Source organism: Semicossyphus pulcher, unplaced genomic scaffold, assembly GCF_022749685.1.
Source record: "Semicossyphus pulcher isolate SPU_LCO1_2020_fin unplaced genomic scaffold, fSemPul1.0.p SCAF_13, whole genome shotgun sequence".
NCBI lineage: Eukaryota > Metazoa > Chordata > Actinopteri > Labriformes > Labridae > Semicossyphus > Semicossyphus pulcher.
Window position 1 is genome coordinate 12,280,938 of NW_027211637.1, and position 20,726 is coordinate 12,301,663.

The window sequence follows — 20,726 nt, forward strand, 5'->3', positions numbered from 1 at the left end:
TGTAAGCCCTGAGGGAGGAAAGCCGCTCTTACAGAATCATCCAGGGAAGGAGTCTTACATAACAAGTCGTATAATGTCAATGAAAAGGGCCCATTTAAAAGAACATGAATAAAAAGAGAAAACATCATATATCAATGGGATTGATACATGGGACAATCATTGAAAAGGGAATTTAAAACATGTTAGCATAATAAAAAATGGATATATGGCAAATGTATCCAATGTAATTTAGTGAGTTATAGTTGCTACAATAGGTTTTTACAGCCATCTTTTATTTTCTCACTGGTCAAAGCTAAATAAAGTCAATTCATAATCAGCTCTTTCAAATTAGACTTCCAAAGAAAATAAACCCACATATAGGTTTTAAGAATAAAATGTCCTGTTTCATCCAAAGCAAATGTGCAACACGCAGGAGCAGTTCTTGCTCTGGTAAAACGCCGACCTCTTTTTCATGAATTATTTCTTATTGCGGTTCACTCCCACGGCCACGAAGCGTCTGACCCGCGAACGAGCCTGTGTTGTCGGGAGCGCGCGCAATCATGCCTCATCCCTCGCTCGCCTCGCCACGGTCGGAAAACATGAGAAGGAATTAGTCTTTTACCTAAAATTACCCAGACGTTTAACGCTCGTGCTGTCGCGCAACCGTCCGCTTCGTGGTGAAGAAGCTAAAAAATTGTATATCCAAACTCGATAATTTTCCATTTTCCTCCTCCAGTCAATGAGTCAAAGAGGGCAGCAAGACACAAGAGGAGTACAGCTGTGTTGATGTGTGTCGGGGCTCATCCTTCATCTCTCGCAGGTCTTTACTTTAACTTGATGCTGTCGACACCGCTGACGCTCTTTAGTTTTTGGATGTAAACGCTGGGAAGCCACTCTAACGGACCCGAACTTATGTGACTCAACGTGAGTGTCTTCATTCCCCGGAACAATGAGCCGCTAGGAGCAGAAACGTGCTGAGAAAGGTAAGACGAGACCCACAGCTGATTTTAATAATGTCAGACTCAATGGCGATAAGATCATTTTGATATGGTTTAAACAAGGCTACAGTCCATACAGGTGGTGTCCTGTAGGCAAGCATGAGCAGCTTCATTGATGAGGAAAAAGTGCATTCATGCACATTTGGATTGAATTGTTGCCTAACATTCCCGTGAACCTACCGTGCGAAAGTGACCTATTTTGAGCACTGCTTTGTAATCAAATTACATACAAGATAAATGCTGATGAGTTAGTGGCCTAATTGAAAGGTTGAATTACAAATATCCTACACACCTTGAACTGTAACTGAGTGAACGTCTTTAGCATTAAATATGTGTGCTGGATTAAAATGATGATTAAACAGAGCTACCCGGTGTGGGATTACCGTAAATTACCAAGATTAAACATTGAGTTGACATAGTGTTGGTGATTGAAAGAAAAAGCGCACCAGTAATTTGAACAAAGAGGCTTAATCAGTTCTTGCATCTATTGACTTTAGGCAGTTTGTGACACAGGAAAATCCTGTAACAGTAGCCTTCTCTGTTTTTTCATAATTATATTCTTAAATTATAATAAATAATCAAATTATTTAATCAGGAATAACAGATTGTGCATTCGCTGTTATTCAATCTGAAAAAAGACCTTCTTAAACTCAGAGCTATCTCTTAAAGTTCAGCATAATCAATCATAAAAAACACGATTTACAGAGTTTATTTAAGTTCCCAAATGCATCCCATTGGACTTTGTATGTTTGTAATGAAAGTGTTGAGTACAGCCACATATTTACACCTGCCATAACTTATATAATATAGCACATGTTAAAGCTGTGGTAGGCAACTTTGGAGAAACCAGAAAGAGCTAGCTAGATTTTAAAAATCTGAGTGAGATCATTTAAAAGCTCAAGCACATGAACGTGCTCTGTCTAATACTTTTAGAGCAGGATGAGTCCCAGGAGATCATTGTAGAGAGCAGCTAAGAGCATTGTTATCATCATTAACCGTATTCATAACCTTTCTCTAACGTTCTTCTATGATTAGCATGCTAGCTACAGCTTTTGGAAGACTCTGCTCATGATTGGATAGTTTTTGAAAGGCGTGCGACAGCTCTAGATGATTTGGTTATTAAATACTATTGGAATGGGGAGATATGTTTTACTATATATTTTACATATTTTTACTCTATATTTTCTTCATACTTCTAGTTTGTATTGAGCAACTGCAACGCCCAAATTTGCCCCCGGGGATAAATAAAGTATTTCTGATTATCTCTAAAAACAAAATGCCATTTGAACACATTTCCCTTCAGAGATGTCACAGTCGAATACAAGAGAGGGATGATAACATATCGTCATAGGTCAGAGAGTGGCCATGTAGCCAATGATCACATTCACTGCTCAGAGAAAGTACTGTAGCCTTCATGTGACAGTCACTGCTCCACCACAAAGCCGCACTACAGATCTGTGTTTCATAGAGGGCATATGTGACATTTTGTTTGTCACACGATGGCTCCATCATTCTGTGACCGCGTTAGCCCGTGTTCACACTCTTATATTTCTCGCTCACAGACAACACACTGACCGGAGTCTGCCTTCCCTTAGACAGAATTATATAATGTTGCATTAATGCCAATGAGAAGAGTAGTGAAAGATTATAACCTCTTCTGACTGTTTAAGTCTTTAGCACATATTCAATCAAAGTTGTGCTTATTCTTCCACATTAATTCACTTAAAACTGCGTGCCTGTTTCCTGGACAAACCCAAAACCCTCTGCCATATGGTGCACAGTGATACAGCTACTGTCATAGCTGGAGGTAGCTTAACATAAACAGGAAGAGAGCCTCTAGGGTTACATTTGTGATGGAAAATTCAACTACTTTCTCTGTGACAAGCCGCTGAAGAAGTGCTAGTAATGTGCCTCAGGAACATTAAACAGCATGTAGGATTCTGGCTTGTGACCTTTATACCTTATTAATAAATTAGTGGTCAGGCATCCTATTTACACTGACATCCCTGTTACTATCTGATTCTAGGTTTTTACTAGAGATTCATTACTGGAAAACAAATGCAGGACGAGATTTATGGCAATCACAGTAGATATGACTTAACAGTGCTGGGTGATTCATGTTGTAATGACTTCACATAGTATTTAAGAAAATGGTCAAGCATGGTTGTAATAGTAGTTTGATAATGCATCACAGGCCAAACAAAACAATACAATACACTTTCTGCACCAAGTAGATTTTAGATTATTTCCCCGTGAAAAAATATGCACTGAGGATGTATGGATCCATTGTACTGCACTGAAAAATTTAATTAGATCTGGAGTTTTAGATTTCCTATTTACAGTTATGGCTTCCGGCCTAAACCATTAGGTACCTCAGAGAACAAAACTATTGATATAATTGTTATGAGTACTTCATCAGTGATAATTAAAGAGGCTCTGACATCATGGCTCTCTAACCAAGCCTAAATCATAAATGACTGATAGAAAGATAAAGGGCTGATGTTTAAAATATAGATACCGATGCCAGTACGATATCCAAGTTTCAAAAACAGACAGAACTGTTGTTTGTTGTTTTTTGTGCTGTACAGTGATTTGGTCTTGATGCTTGGGAGACAGTTTGCATCATACTGAGAAATACTGAGTTCCAGTACTTTGCTGGACATTTATTCTATCGAGAAATTGTCTTCCCACACCCCTCCTGAAAGGAAGGTCAAAGGTCAAGTTCCCATAAGCACCTTTTAAGAGCTTGTTATTTTCTGAGGACTGGAGCTGATAATGTTTCTCTGGCTCAGTTTGGAGACTTCAGTGGAGCAGAGCTGACACAGGGACTTAAATCTTGGTCCTCTGGTTGGACTGCAGGCTGCCAACTCACTCTGCCTCCCTGCTGTGCATTACTGAAATGCTCTGATCAAACGGAAAGTGGCATTTGCCCACAACATGTTGTTGTTGTTGTTGTTGTTTTGGTCCTTCAGTAGAAGTGCTTGTGCATATTTGCTAGCTGGTGTCATAAGCTGTAAGTGGATACTTTACAATGACAGCTACTAAGTAGTTTTACCCACTAAAGGAGGATCACTATACAGATTGTGAAATGTAAGTTGTCATCTCTTATAACAGTAAATGGTGCCATCTTCCCAAATAAATTGCACTTCTAAGATAATGTTTCATTCATAACTGAAAATACACTAGCTAGTGCAAACTGAACTTTCGCCCTGTGTTTCTCCAGACAGGCCGCAGCAGAATGGTGATGTAGACGTAAAACTCTGGGAAAATAGATTTGGGTGGCTTTTATTTTTCCAGCATGTAACAGATGAATGTTTTTACCCATGCATTACAGTTTGAAAGACCAGACCATTTATAGAGCTGTTGTTTGAGATGTGGCTGAACTCCTTTCTTTGCTCCTTTAACAGAGTACACATTGGGCCATCCTTTAGAAAAGGAATGGAAATAAAAATGTCCTTTAATTCCTTGTGGCAGCAACATTTAAAGCTTGGCATCATTCAGCTCTTTAGAAAACAAATGATCAACATGTCAGTGAGCTGGGTAGCTTCTCTTAGTGCGACAACCATTGGTTTTACTTTTACATTCATTATTGTATTTAACTCCAACCTTTAATTACTAAATCTATCAAACCGAACCTGATGGCAGGGCGCCTAATGATTTCATTTCTGTAAAAGTGCTGACTCAGGAGGATCTTTGGAAATGTAACACATTTTCAGTCGTTCTGTTATAACCACATTTGGATACTGAAGGAGCAGTTCAGCAAGAGTTACATAGACTTGATGTAAGAAGTAACACATTGGTAGTGTCAGAAGCCCCGAACAGCAGAACCTGTTTAATAGATGAGCTTAGATTAAGTCACCATTTCACAATTAGCAGATTTAATGTTATATTTATTAGTGAACTTGCAGTTACTCTGAGCCAAAGTTCATGTTTTTTTTTCTGCTGAATGTTTTCTCCAAGACAGATGCAGTTGCTATGCAACATGCACAATAAGAGATCCAGTCTGATCCCATTACAGTGGAGCCTAATGTAACAGCGGAACAGACCAATGGCTGATCTATTGGGAATGGAGTCCAAACATTCTGAGAGGGGACCAAAAGAGGTTACAGGAATATTGATGTGACTAAATTATGTATTGTCCATTTTGGGCTTTGATAGCGTGTATTTTTGAATGGAACCAAACTGGGCAGACAGATTGTGATGTACTTGTTTTATAGAGACATTTGGCAGTCTGGAAATAACTCATTGTTAAAACGATAAACCAACAATAGGGATGAAAAATAAAGAAAATTGTATAAATACATTTTAAATTTTTCTTTGTATGACTGTTTTTTAATGTTATAAAAAAAAGCCCTACACAGTAATTGAGACTCAACTGTCATCCAGTTATTCTTTCCTCCAGGACCACTTATTTAAAAAGGAGTCCTACATTTTAAAGCGTGAGTCCTCATAAGGATAATCACCTTCGTTGTTCGAGGTATCTCTTCTTGCAGGACAGTCTGTTAAAGCCCGTCTCGCTGATCATTTGTCACGTAAGGAGGAACCTCTCCTGGACTCTCATTGATAACTAGATAATGAGTGCTCACTGGAGATGAGTTAGATTGATGGTGTTGTTGCCTCTGAGGGCCATTGTAATCCCTCATGGGGTAAAGGAGAGCTCTTCACCTGCACTTGGGGGGTGCCACCATGGACCACGTTTAAACTGGCTGTCATGTATAATCTTTTATACACAAATTCATTTACATTTTTAAACTATCTTGATACAAAAATTAGGAATATCTGTTTTGTCCTGTGAAAAATTGTTAATTGTATAAATAGAGATGTTTTAATTCTTTTGATGTGATAAGCTGAATATTTATGTTTTCTGCTGCATGATAATTTTCTCCTCCTCAACTGTTGATAAATCCGCTCATTTATCCTTTTCTAAATCTCCTTTTCTCTCAGGAGAACATTTTCTCATTTCAACAAAAACCCTCTTTAAAACCAGAAAAAGCACTTCTGGTAAATCCTCTCCAAACAAACATTCTCTGTCTTTAAAGGTCTTGTGAAGGAGCGTATAAACAGAGGTCAGGATATTGGTGAATGGCATTTCTCCAGGCTGATCTTTGAAAATGACAACTTGATACCCAATACTCTCTTTCAATACCATTAATTACATTATGAATGTTCCAATAAACCGACCCCCTGTGACTCTTTGATGCATTATTGCTGCCACAGGCAACTGATAGCAAACAACAACAGTTTGGCGCTAGTGCACAGTTGAACATTATTCTATCCCATAGGTGCTCTATACCTATGTGGTTAGAAAACACTGATCTCAGACCTGCTGTTTTCCTGTTTCAAACAACAGATGTCGCTCTGTGAGCTTTCCATTCATTAAATCAACTGAGCTGCTCCGATGCAGCTGTTACATTTTGGCTTTGAGCGCCAGTAACTCACCTGGAACGCTTGGAGGTTTAAAATTATTACTGGCAAGTTTGACCTTTGACTTTGGAACGCAGTATGTTAATACTGACCGATTATTGCAATGAGAGACACAGGTGAGCAGATGGATGTGTGAATCAGATGTATGATACAGGCGGGAGAGTCTGAGTGGTTGATGGAAAAAGCTTCAATGCAGGAGCCCGGGATAGTCCCTGCTGTAGGGAGGGACAGGAGAGATAGAATGGGCAAAACATGACGAAAGTGCTTTGTGGCAGTGAGGCTGTTAACTGTGGAAAATTAACTGATATCTGGGACATCACCTACAGGTGAACTGACATTGGTTTTTGCTTTAATTAGCTGTGTTTTGTGAAGCAGACCTGGGATGAGGAAAAAGAAACACCACAGCTTATGATACAGGGTGATGATCGATGTATGTATTTATGTTTGTTGTGCCTAATAAAGCAGACATTAATATTAGAGATAAGTCAGACTAAGCAAACACAATGAAATGATTACAGCCAAAGAAAACACAACTGGACATTTACAGACAACAAACTATTTAAATTTAGAACAAATTTATGTAACAGGAAATCAGCCAGCACTGCAGTGCTCTTTTGATATTTCAGATGATTTATAATTGCTTTTAAGTAGGACAGGAAATGAAGGACTGCCCCTGACATTCCCTGTATGAAGTACTTAACCCTCAAAACTGCAGAGGACTCTACTTAGCTAGCAGGAGTGTTTGTAACTGTGTAAATGTGAAGCAGGCTGCTGCTGCTGCTGCAAAAAAAAAAAAAAAAAATCCTACCTGCTGACATAGCTTTCAAAGTAAAGCACCTGTCATGTGTAAGTATCAGAGATGTAGTATTAAACACTGGGGCTGTGCTCAGGGGAAGGCTGTTCTGCCTCCGGGGGGCAGAGTATTTTCCTCTCTGACAGCTCGAGGGACGAGTGGCTGCTCGGGCAATAGGACCACATGCATCACACCTGTCAGCAGGGAGCTTAGAAGAAAGGCCGACCACCTCCGTCCACCCCAGCTCATGCCGACTCAAAGCTAAGAGATATGGGTCAACACCAAACATGTACGCCAGCTTTCACTCCAAACTAAACCCAACACAATGACCGACAAGTGCTGGTGAGCATGGTTAGATGGAGCCTTGTCATCATGTTCCTTGGAACGGGTTTCCCTCTAATTACTGCTCTGATCTGATTCAGACGCACTGTCATCCATTTTGGCCTTTGTTTTAAAACACTAATAACGTCTTCCTGTCTGCCAAAACATGTCTAGGAACACTTGTCTCTTCCTCTCAGTATCTCAGCTGATTAGCGCTTTAGATTAAAAATGTGAAAGTGCCTTTTTTGCACTCCAAAATGTGACTAATGTGTCAAGTAAAAAAAAGTCAGCCAATGGATGAAAACTTCCCCACGCAGCAGTTTTCAGCAGCTCTCAAGCTGATGGCATTTATCTAAATGCTTCGGTACAAACAGACTGCTGGCTTTATGTTGACAGTGACAGATACATTATGCTAGTAAATGACTTACGCCGTGCCTAAGTGAGAAAAGCAACGCTGACTAATCTGAACCATGCATGAAATATATTAAAAGTTCGAATATGTTGAACACCATGCTGAGAAAAGTTGTTGATATTTCTTGCAGGAGAAACACTGAGAGATATATTACATTTATTTTTAATCCGTTTTTATTACGTATCCATTTTATTTTTATTTATTTTATTTTGAGACAACTAACTATAATGTAGAGCCCTGATAAAACCACCGGCGGTTTACTTAAATGGTTACATACATGGTTAATTTAATTATTCAGAATGTTAACTTAAGCACAACCAGATTATTTGGAACTGGGTCTCCAGCGCTCTCTGTTTATTGGAAAGAAGCATTGTTCAATAGCAAAGAGTTCAGAAATCCTTGTTCAATAGCTGATCGTTCCACCAAATGAACCTAGTTCAAATTTAGATTCTGTTTCCTGCCTTTGCTCTGAAGCTTGTCTTTACGTTATGATATAAACAGTTCATAAAAGATAAGACGTCTTAAAGCTAGCGTGAAACGTCTCTCTTGTAATCTTGCTTGTATCAAGACCTGAATAAATCACTGCCATTCTGTTAACATTCTATATCTCGATGCTAGAGAGAGAAAGTCTTGACAGCGTGTGTGATTGTCAGTGCTGATTTCCCCCGTGTGTAGAGGACAGATTTGGCCCAGAGACCCAGGGGATTGTGGGTGATGGTGCTGTTAGTTCAAATATGGTAGGAGGCCCTCCAGTCAAGGATTTAAATAAAACTAGTGCTACAACTAGAACTATCTGCTTTTACACGTATTTCTATAGTCAACACTACACCACAACTGTGATAATAACCTACTAATATGTAAACTTATTCTGAAGTATAAACCTATATAGTTGTGCCCAAAATGTGTGTGTGATTTCTGTAATTAAGCATCATTCTTTATTTTTGGTGTATTCGAAAGTGCATTATTTTGTTTATGGCAGTTAGTTAACAGTTCTCTTTGAAAGTGAAAAAAAGCAGCAGATTATGATCAGGAATCCTTCAGTTGACCGACAATGAATGGTTAACAACGGAGTTGATTCACAACTCGAGTTTTAAGGTTTTCTAATGAGAGTTATTAATAACAAAATTACACAGCTTTTACTGATGAAAGATATTTAGTGTAACTTTGAGGCCAACAAATTGTTTCTGCCAGTATACACGTTGAGCTCTTTTAACACTAAAATCTGTTGCATCAAAATATACAATGAGCTGTTTGGCTTTAAGCCCGGGGACATATATGAAAAACATACTTCACAGTTTTTAGTTTTTACATTATTATGATGGACAAAGACAGTGGTTCTCAACTGGTCTAGCCTCAGGACCACCAGCTCTTTAATGACGAATCGCAAACCCCAATTTCAGAAATGTTTTAACCACTCAAATTTATTTAATGAAAAATGATGCAGTTTGGACATGAGATGGAACGAAACATCACAGTATGTGAACTTCCCAAAACACACCAGTATAAAAGTCACCCAAAATGACCAGCAGGTGACAGTATATAAGAGGAAAATATTCATTCAATTAACAGCCGTTTTTCTCCTCACAGAAATAAACTAAAAAGGTGCAACATAAATGCAACTACTGTAGGGCTCATCAAGTTTCAAGAATGTAAATGTAGCTGGGATTACCCAATCAGTGGATTCATGGAGTGCGAATAAACTACACTACTACTGCATGTTTGTCATAGGAAACAAATCTCCTTCAAAATAAGACTTTTTGCCACAATTTTTTTTCCAAGCACACAACAGTGACCCACTGAAAGCAGCTCCGCGACCCACTTTTGGGTCCCGAACCACCACTTGAGAACCATAACAACTAATGTACATCCAAATAAATAGCATTATCAAGTTAAGTTAAACCCATTTTTTTTTAAATCAGATCAATTGATCATGTTAAACTATATCCTAGGAATAACATATTCAAGTCTGGTCATTTTTTTATATAGCACAAAATCACATATTACAATTTGCCTTAAAGCCCCTGTAAGTTTTTTGATGGTTATGAAACAGATTGAAATTTATTCTGATGACTCTATATGACCTACAAAAGCAAACAAGACCATCAGCGACAAGATTGATTATTTCTATATAGTTATATAGTCTATATAGAATAGGTGTCAGACGAAGCGATTAACTGCAAGCTGTCTTTGTTTACATTTTCCAGGTCAAAAGTTAAAATGAGTGATACATATGAGATTTTTTTGTAAAAAACACCACTTAAGCATGTACAGGACAAAATCAGCAAAGAGATAAGAGGTACGGCTTTATCCACAAGGGGCGCCAAAATCCATACAAACCAAATGTTCCTCACAGGAGCTTTAAGGGGATTTACAATATGTGCAGCATACAACAACCTCTACCCTCTGAACTGAAGAAAACTGTGAGGCGGTTGTTGTGACATAAATAAAACTTGGATGTTTGTTCGCCTTTTCCGCGATTCATTCTTAACCTAACATACCTTAGTTATCATGTCCAGATCTTGTAAATAGTGAGATAGACGTTTGTTAGTGACACACACGGATCAACATTCAGCAGGATTTATTTTCAGTAGCCAGATTTTCTTTTTTCAAGAAACAAATGTGATGAAGTTTAAATCTGACTCAAAACTTGGAAGTTGATGCCTTCAGATAAGATTCTCTGAATCTAAATTGCAGTCTCATGCTGTTGTTTGGGTTGTATTGCAGAGTCTAACCATATTGTAGACATCATTAGTGTGTCTGCTTTTTCCATTCCTGATTACTAAATGTGCTCTGTGAAAAACATATTGAAGGCATGATGAAGACTTTTCCCGCATGTTATGGCCTTGTGAGGTGCAGCTTATAGAGGCTGCTTGGCTTAATTTTAATCAGAATGATTAAGTTCACAAAGTATAAGTGTGACCTGGTATGATGCTGGTGCTCTGGATCAGCTTGCAATCATAGGCTCACTGGCATCTAGAAGTCATCTGTGAATAATCTGTGGAGTCCTTCATCACATACAGTAACACAAAATGCCCCTCAACACATTATATGTGAACAAGCAGCGAATGTAAATGAGCTCAAACTGGGGAAGAGAGCGACTCTACGTATGGTTGAAAAAATCTAAGTGAGAGGGATCGAAGTTGACATCTTCAGCTAAAATTGCCGTCCAGGTATTGTTTGTTTTAAGTCTCTACAGAATCTCCTGCTGATCCCAGAGGTAGAAAACTGCTGCCGCCTGTAAACATCCTGGAATAACCTGGTTAGACCGTATTGCAATGTCTTGTATTAATTGAAAGCTGCCATTGTCCCTCAGGAGCGTTGTGAATCACCCAACAGAAGGGCTTGGACTGTATTTCCTGCTACTCTCTGCCTGCGATGGTAAATTGGAAACACAGCTGGATATATAGAAAGGATTGTTTTTGTATACTGTGCCTAAGTTGAAACATGACTTATGGTGATAATGGAGCACACTGTTTGTTAAGTGGTCTTCTCTGTGGTGTCTCAGGGGCTGCAGAGTATTATGTGACATTTTCCAACATGACTCAAAAAGAGCCACAGGCCAATTCCTTCACTGTGGTTAAAAGGTTCTTTCTTATTTCCTGTCAGCTCTGTGAGTACTGTTCTGTGGAAGGCACAACAAAACACATCAAAGTTTGATGTTCAAACAAAGACATTTTAAGCCATTCCAATTAAACATAGCACATTAAGTGAATGTAATATGGGCCAGAGGGGTTGGAAGGTCTTCAAAACAGATGGTCTTATTTCTGGATTTCTGCCTGCTTGTGAATTTTATTCTCTGTCAGAGAGGACTATTCTCTGTCCTTCTCTACATATAGTCCTTTTTAGGCCGTCTCATCTTAGGAGCTTGTTCTGACTTAGATATGTGTCTGTTTTTTCTAGGCTTTTTACACATTTTCACTTAGATGGAATATCTCACTGAGACACTGGGTTTTATTCTCAAGAGAGACAATTCAATTAAAGGCTTTATTTGCGTTTAAGGAACACTTTTGCCAAAGGATCCAAGTACAAAATGGTCAGATATAACAATACAATAAACACTTATAGTAGCAATAAGACAACATGGTTTTGGTCAACAAAACCTGAAGCCCTAGTCGGGTATCACAACAGTTTCTATCAACTTCCTTTTTATTCAGCTTACAACCATTTCTTTAGGCTCGATGCGTTTTCCCATAAAGGCAGGGATTCATGTGTCATTTGAATTGAATCTTCAGTATGAAATGGAGCAATCCAAGGCCGCCTTTCCAATATGCTCTGTGGAATTTAAAGTGTTTGGTTTACCGGAAGCAAACAGGGAAACATGAGAGATGAATCCTGTATGGACTGAGACGGGAATGCAGACAATGAGGATAGCTGCAATATTTATGTGACATGACATGTTAATAGAGAAATCAATGGGTTTGAACAGTTTTTACATGTGGATAATAATATAAATAAATAAAAGAATATAAATAAAAAGTAATAAAAATATGAATAAAATAATATAGTGCAGTGGTTTGTGGGGGTTTAACAACGGGTTATGAACCTTAGAGCTCTGTCATGAGCAGCGTAAAACAGCTAAAGAGTATAAGCTTCTGTGTTTGTTTAATTCCATCTCTATGGAATTATATTTTAAGTCTCCAATGTGTGTGTCAAATGTACTTATATGATTTAAAGTTAATGTGCTGAGCAGAAACATGGCATTCTTTATTAAACCATACGATAATCATGACTCTTGCATTATTGTAAAAGTGCAACAATCCATGACACAAACCATGATTCTATCAGTCAACTTTTTTATTGATTGACTAATTTTTTTCAGATGTACTTGCATGTACTGTTTGGTTGTTATGTTTATAACTAAATTACTAATTTAACTAACTAATTTGTATTGGCTCGTCATATGCTTTGTTGCTTTTGTAAAATGACCACAAGCTGTAAGATAACCAGTGGTGGACAAAGTACTGGAGTACTTGCTTTTAAAAATACTCAAGTATTCAAAGTACTGATATTGTATTTTCACAATGCATGAGTGCAGTCAAGAATACGCCATTGACATTTTTAAACTCAAATGCTACAGATTTCCAGATTTGCAGCTCCAAAATAATAATAAGAAGGAACAACAATAGTACGGTGAATTTGTAGGCCATGATGAAGTTTGTGCATGGTACACAGAGCGAACATTTACAAATCATTCAGCCATGGGTGCTCAGGTGGAGAATCGTCATCCTTCTCTACTGCAGCCATCATGACCACCATTAAATGAACTGCCCGATCTGAGTGACGATTGCTCGGCGTTCAATCATGGAGATGCGCGAGGTACAGGTACGGCAACACCATTTAGACAAACCACACGCAGAACTACATGAACACAGTTTGTTTTCTTTCGGATTTTAGGAAAGAAAATTCATCAGCCGACTTCAGAGCAAAAGTAGCGAGTAACGACAACATTCATAGAAATGTAGTGGAGTCAAAAGTACAATATTTGTCTTTCAAATGTAGCGGAGTAAAAGTAATAAGTGTCCCCAAATAATAAAACTCAAGTAAATTACAGATACTTTACCGTTATTCTACTAACGCACTTTATACTGCACCTTATATTGTACCATATCATTAACCTTAGAGCTCATACCATACTGTATTACCTCATCCTGCATACCATGTCACTTTATCCCACAACTGTCACTTTAACTTGTAACTTTACTTATCTTGTCACTTACTCCTAGTTGTATAACACTTGTATATTGTGTATATATATATATATATATGTGTGTGTGTATCCCTCGTATTTTTTATTTTTTATTTATCTATCTATTCTCATTTTTTTTATATACTGTATTCACTGACTTGCTACTTCGTCTTGGTACTGCTGTAACAGCTGAATTTCCCCCCTGGGGATCATTAAAAGATTATCTTATCTTTTCTTTAGTAAATTTACTTTGTTACTGTCCACCAGCACTTGTTAGTTAAGTAGATGTACAATATTTTTAAAATGTAAAGTAGAAAATGACATTAAAAGATGAAAGTACCTCAAATGTTTACTTAAGTACAGCAATAATAATTGAAAAAGAGAGGTTTTAGGCTAAAAGAGCAAAATAAGAAGCTGATAGTTGCTACTAATGGTCCAATAATAATGTCTGTTCATCACTGTGAGAAACCCCCTTCACAGACAACTATCAAACTTACCCTCTGTGTCTGCTCTCCATAGTTATGCTGAAATGTAAAAATAGTTTTATAAAGGCAACAGTAAACCAAAATATTCTTACCTCATGGTTACATTCATTGTCTTTTGGTTCAGCACCTGAAGAATAACAGGCAGAGCTGAGTGAATTTATTTCACACATTCACACAACAGTAACCTGGAAGATAACAATACATTAAAAGACAAAAGTCGGCGAGCAAGACACAGTAAAGTATATTCCCTCTGTGGGAAAGATAGAACGAGGTGTGGGGTAATCTTCAGACAAAGCTCAATCCATACTGGCTGAATCTGTGATTCAGAGGTAGAGAGACACAGTTTGTGAGGAGGTGAAGTTCTGTTTTATGAAATAATATCAAAGGCTGCGAGGGAGCTAGTGATCCCTGCTGGGTCGCAGATCAGAAAATGGGATTAACTGAAATTCTGACTGGCTGAGAGTCACAAAGATATCCCTTCAACACGTAATGGATTGGTCTGTTTGGATGTATTTGAAAATGCTTCTAGCTGTGACTTAACTCCACATTTATAAGACTTGTGTTCCTTCACTGCACACTTGATGACATTTCATCTGTCTTTGGTACCAAACAAACAGATATATTCTATTTTCCTCATGGCACCAGTGTGGATGGACTTTGGAGGGTTTTGGTTCAACCTGTGTTGATTTGTGTGGCACTTTGCTGTGTTTAGTGTTTGAATCTGTCAACAGACTGCGGCTCAGTTCGTCCCAACCACCTGGGGATTCCTGGATCAAAGCCGTAAAACATTCCTTTTATATCCCGGCCCGCTTGAATGCGTTTTTTCATGGTTTTTGAGCGTGTGTTTACTTTGATCATCTACATAGTTAAATGTTAGTGAAGTAGTTTTCTAAATATCTTTTATGTTCAATATTAAAATTAAGCAACCTGTCAAACAGTGAAAGTAACTGTGATCCTTCGTGTATTTTATATTAGAAAGAATTTTAACCTGTTTGCTGGCATTGAGATCTTAACAAATTAACATATTGTCCCTTTCACTTAATATGGTGGATTTAGCTCTTTGTATTTGACCTCTTTTGGTGTCATTAGACGCTTAGATCATAGAGGAATTAAAAATGCTCAGTGTGAGTTTGTTTGACTGCAGTTTTTTTTCTCTGCGTTGAAGAATGAGACACTGCCGGCGATCAGGTGTCATATTGGCATCATTTCAGGAGTAGGTGTGATGTGGGGCTCCATAATTTCACTGCAACCTTTTGGTATTGCTCTCCCCTGGTCAAATATGAGAGTTACTACAGTTGGATGCTTTGGTGTGAATATGCAGCTTCATGAAACAGCAGGATTATTCACAATGTTTTAACAGGCGGTTTTAATCATATAGTACAGCCTACATACTGTATATAGCATACAAATGCTGCTTCTTAAACTACTGCATTAGAAAGACAGAATCTGCCAGCTCACAAATGTTTGGGTGCCATTGGAGGGAAGAGTGAGAGAGGAGGATAAAATCAGTGAGAGCAGGGTGATGATGACGTGGTTCTTGTCATTTCCAGTGTCCCCTCTCAGGGGTCTTGCCCATAGCACAACAGTGTTTGGACAAGCCAAAAGACAGGAAATAGATGTGACAACACGCTTCAGCTGTGCCAAGCGTTTTTCGCTACACAGTTGGGGAAATAGAGTCCTCTGCTTCTGATGATTCTCTGGCTGGAGCTGGCAGTGGCCCTAAAAAACAGACTTTTTGTGGCTGTTCAGGAGGGCCTTACAAAATGGTGAAGCTATGGTTGAATCAACTCTTCTCTGATAGCATCGACAAAAAATATAACACTCACTATTATTTTCATCATGGATTAATATATAAATTAATATATCCTTAAATTGTAGAAAACCTTCATATTTGAGAAGCAGGACCCAGCTGATGTTTGTGTTTTTTTGTCAGATCAGTGACTTTGATTGTTTCATTTTTAATATGATTAGTTTTTTAGAACTAACTGCAACTTAAGAAAATGGTAATTCAGCAAAGATATACTTTTTTAATGGCATCACATGCAAAGCATCATGGCCCCCTCTCAGTATTTATTTCTTCCTCACAAGTGTGACCCTTGGAGCACGTATGAGTCACTTCTGTGATTCACTTTTTTCTGTCAAATAGCAGTTGCATATGACTGTGGCTTTATGCAATTCTCTGTCATATTCCTTTCAGCATTTTAAAATGAGCCATGCCTGCTGTTTACTGCTCTGTCTTTTCCAAATGAAAAGGATGGCTTTCAGTATAAACACTAATAGTTAATCTGTTATGATTAACGTAACCCTATTAGTGCCCCGGGATGAGGAATTATGTAGGATGAGGGGATTTTTTAATTTGGACTGACTCATAATTTTCTTTACGTCCTCACTCCCTCTGACTGATGACTGTGTCTTCCTCTTTTTTTCTCTCCCCCATTCCAGCCCCAGGCTTGTGAGGGAACTGGCCCGGCTCTCCATCCTCCCCCAGTAGCATCCCACTGCGTCGCACGGCTACCATGTCCTTTCCCTTCTGCGTCCATCCCATGGAGAGTGCACGCCCACCCAGATAGGATGCCTTCCTTTCCTGACGCCCTGCATCCCCTCCTGCCCATCTCCACCTCCTCCTTCTCCTTGTGTGAACCTGCTTTTACCAACAGTTCCTTGCGGCCCCCCAGGCTCCGCCCTGCCCTGCTCCAACATGGTGGATGAGGTAACCACCATGAAGGATGACGTCATCAATGCCAACACGCTGGCTTGGCTGGTCTGCTCGGGCGTGTCCATCCTGGCCAACACTTGGAGCATCCTTAGCGTCAGTGCCAAGCAAAAAAAGTGGAAACCACTGGAATTCCTCATCTGCACGCTGGCAGGAACACACATCCTCAACATGGCCATCCCCATCACCATGTACTGTGTCATAACGCTGCGACGTCAGCACTCCGACTATGAGTGGAACGAGGGTCTCTGTAAGGTTTTTGTCTCCACCTTCTACACCCTCACATTGGTCACCTGCTTCTCCGTCACCTCGCTGTCTTATCACCGCATGTGGATGGTGCGCTGGCCTGTGAACTACAGGTAAGACACCTGAGTCTGTTCTCTTAATGTCTGTTCAGTATCCTGTAGGTGGGTCCCATTTTAAACAGGTAATTTCATACAAAAAACAAACTTGTCTCATAGTTTGGAGACAGAAAAGTTACTCTTATCCAATCAACTTTTCATTGGAACTACTTTGTACTGTAGAAATAGTCTTCATGAAACATGTTGACAGTGTGTTCTGTGGATTATCTCCCTGCTTAGATACCACAAGAGGAAAGTAAGAAATTTAATTTTTGATTTAAGGGGAATCAAACTTTTAAAATACCTTAGTATCTTACATTGCACATTCACCAAGCTAGATACTGTTAATGCAGATGTAATTAAAGTGATTATCTCAAAGATTTTCATTTAAAAAAATGTCTGTTAAGTCACTATCGTAGAATGAGATAACCCAATGGTGATTGAGCCTATGGCCTACTGATGAAAGCCTTTGCATTGCAGTCTATAGTAGTATTATGGACTGGGTGTCTGTGGTGACAATCGCAAAAAAATCACAAGCGGCGCCCAGTTAGTGATGCGTTTTCCATCACCCAGCAGTGTTTCGACCTGCCAGGGAGGGTAGGTGGAGCTAAGCGGCTGCATTTCCTGTTTTTGCAAGTGTTGCGAGTAAACCGTAATCTACTATGGCTGCGCAAACAAGGAAAAGATTGATGACTACAGATACAACTTAAAAAAAAGTGAAAAAGAAACAAATTTGACGCTCAGATGAAGGCAAACAGTCTAAAAAGGAGAGCGCCTGCCAGCGAGGAAAATCAAGAGTTACAACCGTAACAAAGGGAGCCAGCCGTAGACGTCTGGTTAAATTGGGATGTGTACTCCTGCAGATACTGTTTATTCCCATTAGAGGTGCTGAGGAGAACTGAACTGAACTGAAATCTTTGCGAAAAAATCCCATAAAATGAAACACATTTCTGGGTAATAGTTTTTATTTTTTTGTAAGTAAACCAACAATTTTTCTAAAGGTTTTAGCAATTAGATTTGTAAAATAACATTTTAAATTCTTACATTCTGCAAGAATAATTGTAATATCGACCAAAGCCACCTGGTTAAACAATAATATAACAATAACTACATTTTATGAACCAACAAACTTTTGGCCCCTTGCTGCATTTCTGTTAAAATCCTTCAGATGGAATGGTGTTTGGCTTTCGTATTATTTTCACATGCATTTTTTAAGGGGGATGCTCTGCAGCAGGTGAAATCTCTCTCCTGCCAACACATCAGCTTGTTGCAGTTATTTGGGGTAACACCATGTAAAACCCTCTAGACTGAGCATCTGCTCGCTCTAGCTTCCATCTCCATTCGGCTCCTCACAACAAGTGATATCACCAAGTAACGCTGAATAATAAAGATCAGAGTCACCTCGCATTATCAGTCAGCACACTGCTGCAGTAACACCATTTTGGTCTTGTTAGACTCCCAAGACATTTGCTCTTCACGCATAATCAGATGTTCTGAGCAACATTGCTGCTTACTTTAATCCAAATTTTGATTGTCTTTTTGTCTGGAAGTCACAAGCACTGCTTCAGCATTATCTGTTCTGATGATTGTTAAGAAACAGACGTTATTTTGTGGTGGCTTTCGGCAATGGTTGGATTTGAAAATGACACATTTACAAACACTTTTAATGGAAAACAGTGTTTTTTTTGAACACTTATTTACTTTAAAAGGATACAGATAGCTGTACCTACAATGATTGTTGTGAAGGAACAAAACTAAAAGTACATTAATCACATTAAAAAAAAGATTAAAATGCTTGTTTGTATTTTGCAGGAAGTTTTTGACTTCATCATTCTTGATGATTTTTTTTCCATCTGATGCAGAACAATGATGCAGATAAATACATTTTGTAGAATAAAGCGCAATTGGAGCGCAAATTAAATTGGTACATGACACACGGATCAGTATAGTATTGCTTCACTCTTCCTCCCCTTCTGACAAACAAAGCGTGATAGCAATTCCTGTGGAATTAGACCTGCAGATGCTCAACCTGCAGTCAGCTTGGCCAATTTTGCAGATAAGCAGACACTCAGATAAGATATGCAAACTTGCTTCTAAATCTTTGCTCAATCTTGCTATCTATACTGCTTGTGCAGCTGTCATAATTGGATGATGCCCACAGAGAGATATCAGGCTTTACACAAATGCTTTTATCTACCTTGTCTGGTCTCTCTATCATCTGACTATATCCTCGCTCGTCTCCTGTCTGGAAACATTGACTTTCCTCTCAGCATCTCCTGTTCTTGTTTTCAAGTCACTTTTAACAACGATATGGTGGAGTAATAGCTCAGGCGATGCACCGTGTAATTGCTGTTCATCTTTCATTTGAATCGCTCCACTTTCGCCCTGCTGAGGTAGCATGGCTGCCTTGTCTCTGACGTTAACACACACTGAAGGCCTGAATTATGAATTCCAACCTTGTACTTCGGCAGCTGTTCTCATCGCCCTGTGCTCACTGTCTTTTAGGAGCTTTTTTCCATCGTAAAGCTCTCTCTCTGGTAATAGATTCCAGCAGCTTTGTGACGTAATCTCTCCATCACATGCACCCCAGGCACATCCAGGAAAGGCTAGCATAATTATTCACAGTGACAACAAGACCTACTCGTCTTTGCACAGAGCCAAAGACAGAGGCTCGTGCTGCCCCCTGTGTGCCACTCATATTGTGGCCATGCATGTAAGCTAAACCATTAGTTACAAATATATTAAACTATATTTTTGACTCATTTACCTATGGTAGGGTATACATTTTGTATCTAACCAGTGCTCTCGCTCTCTGTAGGGAGATGGATTGAGTTTCAGATTGAGGGACACTTGAGTAAATTTGCTGTGTTCCTTCTCAACCAAATGAGATGAACATTTATGTAAACTGTAGTATTCTGTCTACATGTCCCTTAATATTGTATCCCCTTTTAAAGGAGGTCAGTTTATAGGTGCTCAGCTGAATTGATGATAATATCTTCAAAGGCCATGTACAGAATTGCATCTCCATATTCTACGAGTTAGGCCTCTGTGTATAAGCCAACAAACTTGTGTATGTGTACCGTGTTTGTTTTGCTGCCGATGCCTTCTACAGATGAGCACTGCTTTAGGTGCAAAAGCTTTGGCAGGATAGCGCAGTCTTTCATCAAGTTTGAGAACACCAGTGACCGCCTGCCATATTTTTAGATATACTAGGCTGTTGCAAACCTTGAAAAGTGCGACACCACCAGAGGACATAAAACACATTCAGCAAATTGCTCAACTGTAACAATTACTTGGAGGTGAGAGGAAATAGAAATCCCTGCGTGCTGAAATAGACCTAGATGACAAATAGAGCGAGGGACGTGAAAAGCAATCTTTTGCCATCAGCAAAGCATTGATTTTCCTCCATTCAACTCCGGTTTATCTAAGTGATGACTGTGTGGGATAGAGGTTTTTTTCTGCTTATATGTCTCGGGTACAGATGTGCCATTTTGTGGCATTTCTCGCATTTTGCCATAGCTTAGGTACTGTGTGTTACAAAGTGCTTTCTGCTGAATTTTCTCTGCTTTTTCAC

At 39.0% G+C, this 20,726-nt stretch overlaps 1 protein-coding gene across 1 annotated transcript in view; it reads left to right on the top strand.

The window, feature by feature from the left end:
• The first annotated feature begins 563 nt into the window (after positions 1-563).
• Positions 564-20,726, top strand: part of LOC138590278 (probable G-protein coupled receptor 153) — a 34,682-nt gene continuing 14,519 nt past the window's right edge. Inside the window, exons 1-2 of the mRNA XM_069660890.1 lie at positions 564-962; positions 16,541-17,170. Coding sequence (XP_069516991.1) covers positions 16,797-17,170 — 374 coding nt within the window. The 5' untranslated portion in view covers positions 564-962; positions 16,541-16,796. The remainder of the gene's footprint in view (positions 963-16,540; positions 17,171-20,726) is intronic.